This window comes from Pipra filicauda, unplaced genomic scaffold, assembly GCF_003945595.2.
Source record: "Pipra filicauda isolate LSUMZ 115617 unplaced genomic scaffold, ASM394559v2 scaffold157_size4220110_pilon, whole genome shotgun sequence".
In the NCBI taxonomy this organism is placed as follows: domain Eukaryota; kingdom Metazoa; phylum Chordata; class Aves; order Passeriformes; family Pipridae; genus Pipra; species Pipra filicauda.
Genome location: NW_024104073.1, coordinates 170,614 through 184,150, shown reverse-complemented (window position 1 = coordinate 184,150; position 13,537 = coordinate 170,614). Strand labels below are relative to the sequence as shown.

Sequence of the window (13,537 nt, the reverse complement as noted above, 5' to 3'; positions counted from 1 at the left end):
GACAATTTACTTATCCAGCTATTTGTTTGGGTTTTTTCTTACTTGTTTTTTTGTTTTGCTTGTTTGCTTAAACAGCATAAAGAACTCTTTTGGGTTTATTTATGCACATTCATCCATGGAAATCTATTGCTGCTTTAGATTTATAAGAAGCTGAAGAGTTAAGAAATATGTTCCTCTCTCATCCTGCCTTCTGACTGAGGAGCATTGCTGAGCTGTTATTTACTTTCTGTACTTACAATCTTGGATTTGGTTGTAGCTCCAGATGGCACATGTTTGCATTCACATTTGCAACAGCTGAGGTATGGCTGGGCAGCTTAAAATCTCTAACAAAATGTCCGTGGTTTAAAATGAAGACAAACAGTCTCCCTTCTTCAGTCAGTGAGCAGCACCTGTCAAAAAGTCACTTTAAATGCTACTCCAGTGTTTCTGAAGACAAAGAACAGCAGAACATGAGTTAAACTTAGATGCCCAGGGTAGGATTTTAAGAAGGGGGCTTTTCAGAGCTCCTATTTCATGTTAAGATGTGGGGCAGAAATTCAGAGGCATTTGCCTTCACTGTAACTCAGTAACCAGAGGCAAATTTAAAACAGGCCTAGTTTCAGTGATAGACAACATTTCACTGCAGGGCCTCCTGGGGCACCTGCTTCTCTAATAATTTGCTACTTCTGTGCAAACAGCTATCATCAAAAAAATGCTGATTTTATCAGACCTTAATCAACCAAAGTATTTTAAGCACATGCTTACCTTCTATCTCTTGAGAAGTTCACCCGCTGACCTTCAGGATAGGCTGAATGTGTTTAAATTAACTAGATTCATAATATATGTAGACTTGCTTCAGACATAGGGGCCAAATGTCACTTTGCCATGGCATTACCAGAAGCTAAAGATGCTGTTTCAGAGCTTGTTTCAAAGCTGAGCAGGCTTCAGCTTGGGACTGACATTTCCCAGTCTCTGCCTAGCCGAAACAGGCAGTCTGAATGGTAGCTCTTGGTTCCTCTAGCTGAGAAATGAATACCTTTATTTCTCAAGAGACATGGTTGGCACCATGAGATGAGGGGGTGGAACCCTTCTAGAAAGATAATGGTTTTATTACTGTCTCCTTTTGTCGTCATTAAGGCTGTTGGAGAGGTCAACTGTCCTCAAAAGCACCAGTGACACGAAATTCACCCAACTCCTCCTAGAAAATAAGTTGTACAAAACTTCTAGAGAATCCTGTTCTGAAGTCATATGGATGTTTATAGGCAAATTAAATGTTTTTATGAGACCAGAAAGATAAGAGATCACTCAGTCAAGGAATATGTGCATTTACCAGCCTGGTGTGATGTCAAAAAAGCTGCTGTCAGCTTCCTAGGAAGGTGTTTCCTTCTTGTAGCCCATATGAAATAATAGTGGAAGATTTTTTTTCTCCAGAAATGCATCTGCTTCCAGTCTCACCTTTTAGGAAAGCAGGAGAGTTCACATCGCTGCTTAGTAATAACAGTTACTATATACATTGTGTCTATACATATACATATAAGCCATCTTGTATATATAGACACTCTACTGCAAGGACAGCATCAGATTTTCTTCCCTATAGGTAAATTATTATAGTCTTTTAAACAACTCACAGCATTGAGTGAACTATTCTGAAGAGCAGTGCCTTCAAAGTTTCAGAATATAAATATCTGCTGATGGCACAAAATTATTGAGGTAGACTAGGGCTGTCAGAAGAATCGTAGAAAGGCTTAATGAAAATCATTGATTAGGTGTCAAATGATAATTAGGTGTGTATGTATATATTTATAAATATATTTATACGGCAAAAGATGCACATACGATAAAACACTCCTAACTCCACTACTGACTAACATAAGAGTCTCTGAACTGATGAACATTATTCAGGAGTAAAACCTGGGGGCTGTGACAGTTTCATGGCAACAACAGCTCAGGAGTGACTTCTGGGAAAGGCAAAATGAAAAACCTCATCCTGTCCCTGTATAAATCCATGTTTTCCTAAGTCCTGGATACTGTGTCCTGTTCTGGTTCTTTTCACACTTCTCCTTAAAGAATATCTTAGAGAAGTGATAGGGCTGAGAAAGATTCAAAGAAGGGTAACAAGATAATCAAAGGCCTAGTGCCACCCTAAAGAAAGAAGCTACATCTCTCTAGTTTCAACAAAGGATGACTGTGTGTCTTACTGAGATTTGGAAAATAAAGCAAACTATAGAGAGAGTGAATAGGGATCGATTGATTCCCTTTTTCTCTTCCCAGTACAAAAGCAAGAAGGTCCAGCAAATGTCATGTTTGGTCAAGGTTTGTCTCACTTCACAGGCATCCACAGACCTTCTTGACATAGGCTGATGTGGATGTTCATGTGGCTTCAGGAGCAGACTGCATAAGATCAGAGGTTAGAAATTAATTGAAAGTTATTAAATGCATAAAATCATTCTGGTTCAGGTTTCCCCCCAAGCTACAAGTGATTGAAAGCAAGAAAAACACTCATGAGAAGAGTGGTATGTGTCATACACTCTTCCTGAAGTACTCATGTTTGGCTACTGCCAAGGTAAGGATAAGGTGGCCATGTAAGCTCCTATATTATCTGACAAGTCTCTTAAGCCTTCCAAGTATTCTATTAGTTGAATTAATTCTATGGACTATGACCCAAAAATAATATGTCTCATACTTTAGACCCAATAGCATATTTATTATTTTTATTCCCAGCAATGGTGTGAATATCAAAGGGCAGTCTGCAGCAATCATAGAATTGCTGAATAGTTTGAGTTGGAGGGGACCTTAAAGATCATCTAGTTCCAACCTCTCTGCAATGGACAGGGAGACCTTCCACTATAACAGGTTGCTCAAAGCCCCAGCCAACCTGGCCTTGAACACTTCCAGGGATGGGGCATCTACAATGTCTCTGGGCAACCTGTTCCAGTGCCTCACCATGCTCACAGTAAAGAATTTCTTCCTAATATCTAATCTAAACTGACCCTCTTTCAGTTCTTTTTAATTTTGTGCGTGTAGTTAGGACACATTGTTTTGTTGTCCAAATGCTGGCATTTGTGCCTGAGGAGCAATTTTGATGGTTGCAAAGAGAATGTGGTGACAGTGAATGTGGGTGTGTGTGCCTTGTAGATTGAAAAAGTATAATAATGCAAAACAGAAAAAATAACATTGATGTGACTGTGTCTTCCTATTCTTAAACATAGTGCTAGAGACAGCTAAAATAGATAAAAATCCATAGGGAAGTTCTCATATCACAAAATTGGGGTTTGTATCGCATACTTTCTTAACATATGAAAGTATGAAGCATTGCTACTGTAGCAAGAAGACTTAGATGCTTTATAGGTAGGTGCATGTAGCTGCAACCGGTCTATTGGTAAGATTTAGAAAGAAAAATTAACTGTTGCCTCATTTATGTGCATAGCACTAACTTTAGCTACTGGTTCTCTATGTTTGAGAAAATTGGGTCATGCAGAATTTCAGGCAATTTTGAATCAGGACTACCAGTATAGGTTTCACCTACAATTCCATATTGGCTCATAATTCTAAATAATCATTCTTTCAGAAAAAGCTGATGACGTGTCCTTAGCACTCTCATACTGAGGCAGTAACCTTTACTCTGTATTTTTGGTAAGCAGTCATAAAGTTATTATAATATACCAGAAATTCCTGTTAGAAAAAAATATCATTTGCTTCTGCCACTTAGATATATACACGATCAAAGGAAATACATGATGACAAATAGAAATGGTATTCAACACCATATGCTACTGACATCAGGACTCACTGCATATGACTGATGCAGATCTCATTAAAAGAAAATTAGGAAAGGAATCAATTTAATCTGGAGTAGAACTTTAATTAGCACAATTAATAGGAACTGTGAAATAATGACCTGAACTGTGAAAGTGAAATGGTCAACTGTGAGATGGTGCTTTTTTTTCCTTGGATTACAGGAGCTGGGTTTCTCGGAAGTCACTTTCCGACCTAGATTGCTGAAACACCACCATGCTCACTGGCAGTTAGAAGACAGAGCTTCTTTTCACAAGCAAATGCTATGTAAGAATGATTTTTGCAAGCTCAGTCTCTCTGTCTAGTACAGCCATCAGGCAATCTATGTAATTCATGCTGAACCTCAGACGACATTAGCCCTGCAACTGGAGTTCATTCCACTGAACCTCAGGCCAGCTTGAATTTTACATCAAGAATAAGAGGGATAGGGCTATCTGGGGACTCCTCTACTGCCATGCCATTTAACCTAAAGAACTCTTCGATACCCCAGCAATGGACAACAGGGAGCTATTGAATGGATGGAGAGGTGGACAAGCAAATCCCACCAGTGGTGCTCTGCGTGCCCTGACCTTCACTGCAGTTAGTGGTAGCTGTACCTCAGCAGCACTATACTCCTAGATTGCTCAACTTTGAAGCAGCCATCTCTTCCTCCACTTTTTATCTCAGAAGGGGAAAACTTTGCAAGATAAGGTAAATATGGAAAGGAAAATAAAAATGGAAAGGTAAATAAATGAAAAGTTTAAAATGGCCCAGCGTGGAAAAAACAAAATTTGTGGCAAAACACAAATTTGTATCTATGCATCTGATGGGAGGGCCTCTAGCCAAAGGCTTGGAGATCTGGCAGATGAAGACCTTTGAGCTGTTGTTTCTTGTGGGAGTCTAGGAAACTAACATGATCCCAGTTGGAGGCAGAATCTGGAATCCTTTATTGGACATACAGGCTGATATTTTAAGGGTCTGGGGTCTACATATTCATAGGGGGGTGAGGTACTACGAACAGGGAGTTTTACAAGGAAAAACCCATGTTACACCTTTTGAGTTTAGCACTTACATCATGGGGAAAACCCACTTATCTTAGGATTACATTTTTGGGGATTTACATGGGGGAGAGATATTCAAATTCACAGAATACACAGGATACACAGGGAGGGAGAAAACAACAATGGATTTTGTGCAGAGGCTTGCTAAAATCAGAGTACAGTCTCTCTGGGTCTGGGCAGGACATTCCAAACCAGTGATATCTTGTCTGGTCCTCAAACCGAGGTTTTTCCCCCAGCTTTCGTAGCCCAAGGCCTTTTGCTGAGACCGCTCAGACTCCATTCTGCAGGTATTTGATTTTGGGATCCTACAGTTTTTAATGCTCATTTTTTGTTAAGATGTGTTAATAGCTCAGATGGTAGGAATACATAAACATTATGCTTGATGAAAAAAACTTAGTACCTCTTCCCCTATATAAAAGCAAGCAAGAGAGCGTGAAGTAACAAAAACTTGAAGTATCAATTTCTTCTCGTCTAGGCTGAGTTCCTTTTGTTCCTGCTGCTTAATGTCCCCTGATGTTTACTGAAGAGTCCTGACAATTCAGTCATTCAGCTCTCGCTTTGCTACAGAAGTTCACACATGCAACAGTACAAAATGCCATTTTTTCTTCATTGGTTTGTGTGAGGAATATTTAATTACACAGTAAGTTGGGGAGAAGTATTCTGAAGTAAAGGAGGAAACTGTACTGGATGCCTTGCATTGTCTTATTCTACATCGATGCCAGATGCCCAGGCTGCTCAGGGAAGTGGTTGGGTCACCATTCCTGGAGGTACTCAAAAGACATGTAAATGTGGTGCTCAAAGACATGATTTAGTGGTGGACTTGGCAGTGCTGGGTTAATGTTTGGACTCGATGATCTTAAAGATCTTTTCCAAACCAATTGATTCTATGATTCTAAGTCCACAAGTTCTGTGTTTGAAATTATAATTTTTGAAATGCAAGAGATAACGTCATGAGCTATAGCAGCTGACCTTCTCTGAAGTTTCTCTCAAATCTCACAGAAACATGAAATAATTCCTAAACATGGGATTTCCATCCCTGGGACACAGGTGTCACACATCCTGTTAGTTACGGTGTAAAGAATGAACACTGTTAAGTGCTCTATGAAAAATAATGGTAAACATCCACATCTTCAGGTGGCTCCTTTAAACAAGAAACAGAAGTGCCTGGTGACACAGCATCATTTGTAAGTATAAATGCATTCCTGTGCCCTCAGGAGCATTAGTTAGTGGGCAATGTCAGTGTACCAATAAAAACATAGACAACTTGCTCCTTCTTTACTTTTGGTGTCACAGTTTTTCCCAGGCTTCCCCTCAGGGGCAGGTTGTATGTGTTATAGAGCTGGCCTTTGGCAAAAGGCCACTGCCTGGTGGCAGCAGGCCAGGCACAGTCTGCCTGCACTGGGGCACCGTGGTAAGCGATGCCTGTGCCCTCGGCAGGTGTGAGCCCTTCTGCTGGCCCAGGGTTATGGCAGCCCAGTGTGATACCAGCAGCCGGCAGCCCCGCCTCATTCGAAACAGACTGGTGCAAATAAAGTTCAAGGTAACTTCACAGATCAGGTCATATTACTTTTCAACTGCCTGTGTATATAAAAACATGCACTGCCTCACTGTGTGGCAGAAATGCTCTCTCCTGCTGTTGATGCATAGCTCCCCACATGCTGTTTCCTGTCACAGGGAACTCTGGCTCTATGGCTACCAAGATCCCAAATAAGAAATTTAGGAAATGTCAGTGTGAGACACACCATACTAAGAGCATCCTGTGTCAGATCCTTAACAAAGATCATGGAGGTGAGACCAGCAGCATCACAGTCCCCACTACTCCACAGGAATCAAGGACTGCTCTTGCTTGGACAGGAGAAGAGTTGTCCTGAAAACACCAGAAGCCATGTGCAGAAGAGCTTCTGGAGTGCTCTTGAAGACTTCAATTTTTATTAGAAACTTACCTTCTTTTTATCACATGCCTTTGGATGATCAGCTTGTTCTCATACAGCAGAACTGGGCCCCTCTTTTTGTCCTGGGCATGGCACAAGAAGGGGTGGATTTTGATCTGAGAGAGACTTCAGTCCCTAGTTTATTGAAAAAAATCCTCCTCAATCAGTCTTTGACAGCTAACAATGATCTGGGCAGCTCATCACCAGGAGCATCTTTGACAAAAGTTCAGAAGATGAAGAATCTCTTGTGGAAATGCTGGGACCTGGACATAAGTGCAAAAGAACATGCCTGTCTTAAAGGAATTATTCTTTTTAATTCTGGTGAGTCCTCCTGGAAACTACATAGATGATTATGGGCTTAGAAAGACATTTGGCATTTTCATTTGTATATAGACAAATGTTTAGTTTTACTCTTGCCTATGAATACAGCTAAATTTCTCAAAAATCCATATTCCACAATTTAATGACTTTTCTGCTTGAAGTGGTTTATTTCAGTACCTTGGCTGTGTGCAGTAGGTCACCCACTGTAAGCCAAAACAGCTTCTATTAGACAAATTTTAAGTCATAAATAATTAACAGTGTCACTTCAAACTGATTTTCAGTTCAAAGATAATACAGCAGCCTCATCCATGGTACTGCAAAGGAGAGATGGTACATGGGTATACAATGTGAGTACTGGAGGTATTTTAACAAAGACTTCCTCTGTAACTCTGGAGAAGATAAAATAATCCTTATCAATTGATTTTCATCAATGAGGCAAAAGGATGCTGTGTTGATGTTACACAGCTTTTATTTGTTTATATTATTTATTTATATAATTTAATATCACTACACTCAAAGCCTGCAACAGCAATCATGGAGCAAACTAAAACTAGTGGTTGCATCCTCTCATTTCAGATGCCAAGTTCAGGCTCTTTAGGAAGGAAGGTTTCCTCAGTCAGCACCATGGAGTGCATGAGTCATTAAAAGCTCAGCTCTAAGTACACTAAAGTAAATGGAAAGACTTACTGACTCCAGCCTGCTCTGGCTCAGATCCTCGGCTCCTTCCACAGCAATCACTGCTGTTGGCTGCACTGTCAGCAGTGTGCTGTACTTCAGACTGCACCAAAAGGATACATGAATGCTTCAGTTATTCCATTATATTTCTTGTGGTGAATGGTTTATAGGCTGCTCAAAAGCTGTATGACTTTATATTTGTTTCCAATGGGATTCAGATTCTGACTCTTGAGGTGTAATGTCATCCAGATGTTTGGTATTGCCTTGTGTGTCTGTGCTGCAGCATCGAATCAGTGGAGTTTGTTTCAGTGCAAGTTATTTTGTTGTTTTTTTCACAGTAAAATCAGGCTAAACGAAACCTCCAGTTATATCTAGGGGGATGCTAAGAAGAGAAATGCCTCATCTGCAGCAGCTTACACAGTTTAACTAGTAGGCATTTTTATTATCTCCGTGGGTAAAATGAGATTTTCACTTGAGGAGAAAGCAGCAGAAGCAGGGTTATGTTCTGGATTTCTGCCTTCTAAGGCCTGGTGCTTCTCTAGGGTGCTGCATGAGAGGGCCAGCAGCCTTGAGGCTGTCTGCAGACACATTCCAGTGTTTCAGGAATGTCGCCTAGCTCATAGGTGGGATGAACCTGTTCTCTGGAATATTTCCCCACAAGCTGACGAAGGCAGCCTAGAGAACTTCTGGTGAGCCAAGACTGACTCCAGATTAAACAGTTACAGTCTAACTCTGAGTTGAAACGGGTACTCAGGGCTTATGCACAGCCCCAAACTGCCCTTTGCTGCAAACAAATCTGTACAGCTGTTATTTCACAATTACTATTTTTAAAAGCTTTTTAATACTTTCCACCAAACTCAGAAAATATTTTCTACATACATGCAGCACATTTTCAAACTTTTCAAGTTTTGGTGTGATGTTTGGCAAAATGTTAAAATTCTACAGGCCTCAGTTCTAAGAGGATTTCAGGGAGCCACCAGCAGTGACAGTGGTAAACCCTTTCTTGGATTCTGAAGTACCTCATGAGGGCTCCCACCCTGAATGTTTTACTTCTGTTAGGACCACCAAAACTGATTGAGGCAATGGGGAAGGGCCAGGTACAGAGCAGCTCAGAGCTGGGTTATGAGTTGGAGTTCAACAGGGCATCCAGGCATGCAGCTGTAGCAGCCATCACTTGGATAAGAAGTGTGACAGGTACGACAAAGCTTTGCTTGTGCTCTGGCTGATCTCTTGTGTTACAGATATTGTGCTTACTATCATTAAAAAAATTCCTTTGTTGAGAGAGTGGCAGGTAGCATGATGGAATGTAGGTTCTACACTAGAATGGTTGGGGTTGGAAAAGACCTTAAAAATCATCTAGTCCAACCTCCCTGCCATAAGCAGGGCCACCTTCCACTAGATCAGGTTGCTCAAAGCCCCATCTTGGCCTTCTGGTCAACTTCCAGGGTTGTGGCATTCACAACATCTCTGGGCAAGCCGTTCCAGTGCCTCACCACTCTCATAGCAAAGAATTTCTGCCTAATACCTAATCTAAACCTCCTCACCTTCTTTCAGTTCAAGGCCATTACCCTAGTCCTATCACTCCATGCCTTGTAAAAAGTCCCTCTCCAGCTTTCTTGTAAAGCCCCTTTAGGTACAGGAGGGCTGCTATAAGGTCTTCCCGAAGCCTTCTCCTCTCCAGTATGAATGATCCCAACTCTCTCAGCCTGTCGTCATAGGAGAGGTGCACCAGCCCTCTGATCATCTTTAGGGCCCTCCTCTGGGCTTGCTCCAGCAGGTCCACATCCTTCCTATGTTGAGGGCCCCAGAGATGGAAATAAAAGCAGACTGTGCAGCACCTCTCTGCAGGAGGCTCTGGCTGGGTTACTAACTGGCCTCATGTGGGCCTGCAAGAACCTGTAAAGAAGAAAGCGTGCGTCCAGCCCCTGAGGAGAAACAGGCACATTGCATCAATGGAATCCAGACTCTCCAGAACATATTGGCATCCCTGCTTTTCCCAGGGGAAAAGCTAGGTGGCTTCAAAGAGGTCACAGTTTCTGTGGGTGAAAGGTCCAGCTGCAAGGCTTTCTCTACTAGGACACAGGCAATAAGTCAAAGGAAGAAGCAGGTATGACTGTTCTGCCACACAGGAACAGCTCAGAGTGAGGTGAAAATGTTCTTGTGCTTTTGCAAATTGTCTGAAAAGCTATTGGAACTGCACAGTGAAGGGACAGGAACTGTGAAAAACAATGTTTCTAATTAATCAGTGCCATATATAGACGTATTTTTGGAGTGTTTTCTATACATATATATATATTAAAACTCCATCAAGGCTATGACAGGACTTCTGTTAAAAAGGATACTCTTAAGAGGTTTATAGTTCAGCTGGAAACATGTGTTTGACTGAGTATTATTACAACAGATCTCAGAACAAGAAGTGTCTCATTATATGTAAATTAAACCCAGTGTTTCATTACACAGAAAAGAATACCAAATAGGGAAATGAAGCATATTTGAAGGGATATAAACAATTGCAATTTCATTGTGAATATACAAAGTCCTGGCAATTTCCTCTCCATGAAAAATCTAACACTTGGAACCATCCTCACAGCTTGCAGCTGCTGGTAATCCCAGAGGAGATGACGACTTTTCCAAAGTCTCCATTTCTGGCTAGCCTTGTTTCAAGTTTGGCTGAGACTTCCTCTCCTCTGGCAGTGATATTTAGCAAGAGAGCTGCTGAAGGCCAGCAAAGAGCAGCCAGTTACAGGTTGAAGAAAACTCAACCAGGTTGGTTTTGCCCTAGTAGAGGGCACTAGGCAAGGAGCAGAACCTCCCATACTTAAATGAATGATCTTGTGTGAAACGCTCCCTGTTGTAAGCTATTCAGATCCCATCCCAGGGAGGTATGGAGTCAGTCACTGTAAAAGATGCCAAATAGGCCTAGAGTGTGTGCTACCTCTGTCCAGGCTGCAGCAATTCTAGGAAAGAAAAGATGTTGTTGTCCTTAGGTGGTGAGAACAGGGGGCAACAGATCACTGATAGCTACATGACAAGGCAGTCCCTCCAGAGGCAAAGGATAAACACAGGGTGTTCTTTGAACTGAGCCCTGGCACGCACAGATGCCCTTGAGCCAGCAGGTCACATGCTATGGGAGGTATGTGAGGCTCAAGACAATGACTCCATAGGACAGAGACTTCTCTTCTTGCAGAAATGGCTGAGGAAAGGGAAAACAAAACCAGTTACCACTCCTGTGGGTCGTGATGCATCTCACAGAGAATCTTTATTCTCTTTTTAGACTGTAAATGAAAGTGTCTACATAGCATGGTGAACCATAGTTCCCCAGCTTAGTCTAGTAACCAGAGGCAACAACAGGGTGGAGATGGGGCTAGGTAGACTGGAGAACCATGTTTTCAGGCTTCAAGCCTGCTCTCTGCTCCAAACCACCATCTCTATCTTCCTGATGTTACCTACCTACTGTAGATTAGAGCTGGAATTTTTCCACCTACTCAGACTTTGGTGGGTAGACAACACAATAAAGCTTCTTCTCCATCTGTACCGAGTCATTTACCTGCTGGTACTATTGCAAAGCTGGATTTTAATGTAACAGGCCAGATTCCTATGTGCTTACAATGCTGCTCAATGCTCCTTCAAATTATTGAACGACATGTATCTTCTTTTATGAAAAAGTGTATTTAGGAACTGTTTATTTTTCTATAGAGAAAGTAGTTCTATAAGCCAGAAATCCATTGAAGGGCTTAGAACAGAAATGTATACTCAAGATTTGCTATTTTACTTTTTGTTTTGACAGGATGCTGTGTCCTAAAGTGTCCCCCATATGTACAAACACTGCAGCAGGAAGCCCAGCAAGCCTTGATGGAGTTTGTCTCAACAATGTTCCATGGAAACCTGGGCAGGTTTGCTTCGATTCTTCAGCTGATCGCCTCTCTTCGAGACATTGATGCAGATGCTATCGAAGAGCTCTTCTTCAGGCCCATTATAGGAGAGGCCATCCTAAACGTATTACTTCCAGAAACACTACATATCAAGCCAGACTGCCTTTGAAAACAGATGACATCTGAGCTCTCAAATACCTATTTTTGAAGAGATGAGAGGTTATTATGAACTAAATAAACACATTTCAAAACAATCATTGATGCATTTTTGTAAGCCATATTTTTTTTTTGTACGAAGTATTTTTTTAACATTTTAGAAATAAAGCAGAGAAATCTAAGCATTTCATGATTCTGTGTGCTTTCAGAAATCCTTAGTTTAAAGTAGTCAAAGACTGTCTAGGAGCACCAGCATACTTTCCAGTTGTGCTAGGTTCAACCATATTTTTTCTAGTGAGCATTTTTACAGCTGTTTATACTATATGCTTTTGGCTTTCCAGACGTTTTGGCTTTCAGGAGCAGGGGCAATGGTAAATTTTATTCAGTTGATGTTGAATAGATACATAAAAGGTTGGTCAATGGTAAAATCAGTAAAAATCCTTCCTTTTCTTGGGATGTCAGTCCCTGATCCCAATTCCCTTTTTGTTCCACTGAGAACTCTAGTCCCTTGGCTGTAATTGCTTGATGGACCTCCCCCTTACTAACTGCTTTTTATATGTTCTTTTCTAAGTCTTGCAGTAAACTGTGGGCATTAAATCCCTCTCCCATTATTTACAAAGTTCTTCCCTAAGTAGGAAACTGAACACCATGAATAAAAAATTTGTTGACTAGACAAAAGCCGTTGCTCAGGATTGTTTCCAGGATAGCAATAACAAAGGCTGAAAGTTAGTGTGTCATGCCATAAACAGCAAATCTAATGTAGCCTAGTTTCCTACATATTTAAGACCTTTTTCCTTTAGCCCTCCCTGCATCCTTTTATAATTACCTTCACTTCTCTTCAAACAGATGTCAGATGTTCCTTGGACAGCAGAAATGCTAAAATATCATTTCCTACAGATGTGTACAATCTGTTCCTCCACCTCTCACTGCAAGAGTTCCACGTCTCCACCTCCAAGTACAGTACAGCATTCCCCTTAACATCTCGCTGTCGCCCATCCATCTGGCTGGGGAAGAGACAGCACGTGTGTGCTGACTTGTCATCTGTCAGGATAAAAAAACCATTAAGCTTAAACGTAATGGAAGGTATTTGAATCCCTTACCTGTCCCATTCCTCTGCATATGGTTTCCATGAAACTTAGAGGAATTAATTTCTGAATTTTTTCAGTAGTAGATCCAATTTAGTTTTGTTTGGCAAGGGGTGTCAAATTCACCAAATGGGTACTGACAGGCAGGTAGACAGACAAGAGGACCAAGAGTATGATAGCTTAATGCACACTGCCTTAGAATGTCAAGCTAAAATCATAAGAGAACTCTATTTATATATATGTATATATATACAAATGGACATCAACAGAGATGGATGTTCAAAGGACTTTCTTTTAAAGTCAACCAAGGAAAAAAGAAGTTAAAAAAATAATAAGAGTTTACTACCTACCAGTTTTGACAAAAGGCTACACATTTTCCCCCCACTTTGGTAATCGAGGAGTAAATTGTAGAAATAAGGGGAAAAAAGCAAACCCCAAACAATATAAACCAAGTCCCTGGGTACTTGTGATCATGGAAGTAACAACCTCTACAGTCAACAAAACTCACCTTCTTATATTACAAGCTAACCATACCTTTCAGAAGTGAAGCTTTTTGGACAGATATTTTCCATGGAAAGCCCTCAGAGTAGAAGTTTTCAGCAGAGTTTTTTGTTAAAATGGCTCAATAGTATTGCCACAGACCAACTGGTGTATCATAACAGGATATTCCATGTTTAGTTATT

The 13,537-nt window shown here is 41.0% G+C and overlaps 1 protein-coding gene across 1 annotated transcript; it reads left to right on the top strand.

Moving 5' to 3' along the window:
* Positions 1–864: 864 nt before the first annotated feature.
* LOC113995224 (nuclear receptor subfamily 0 group B member 2-like) lies at positions 865–11,782 on the top strand. The gene is given in 6 exon segments (XM_039379123.1): positions 865–980; positions 2,437–2,542; positions 6,303–6,354; positions 6,489–6,605; positions 6,608–7,066; positions 11,529–11,782. Coding segments are annotated over 6 exon segments (1,104 nt in total).
* Positions 11,783–13,537: the final 1,755 nt, after the last annotated feature.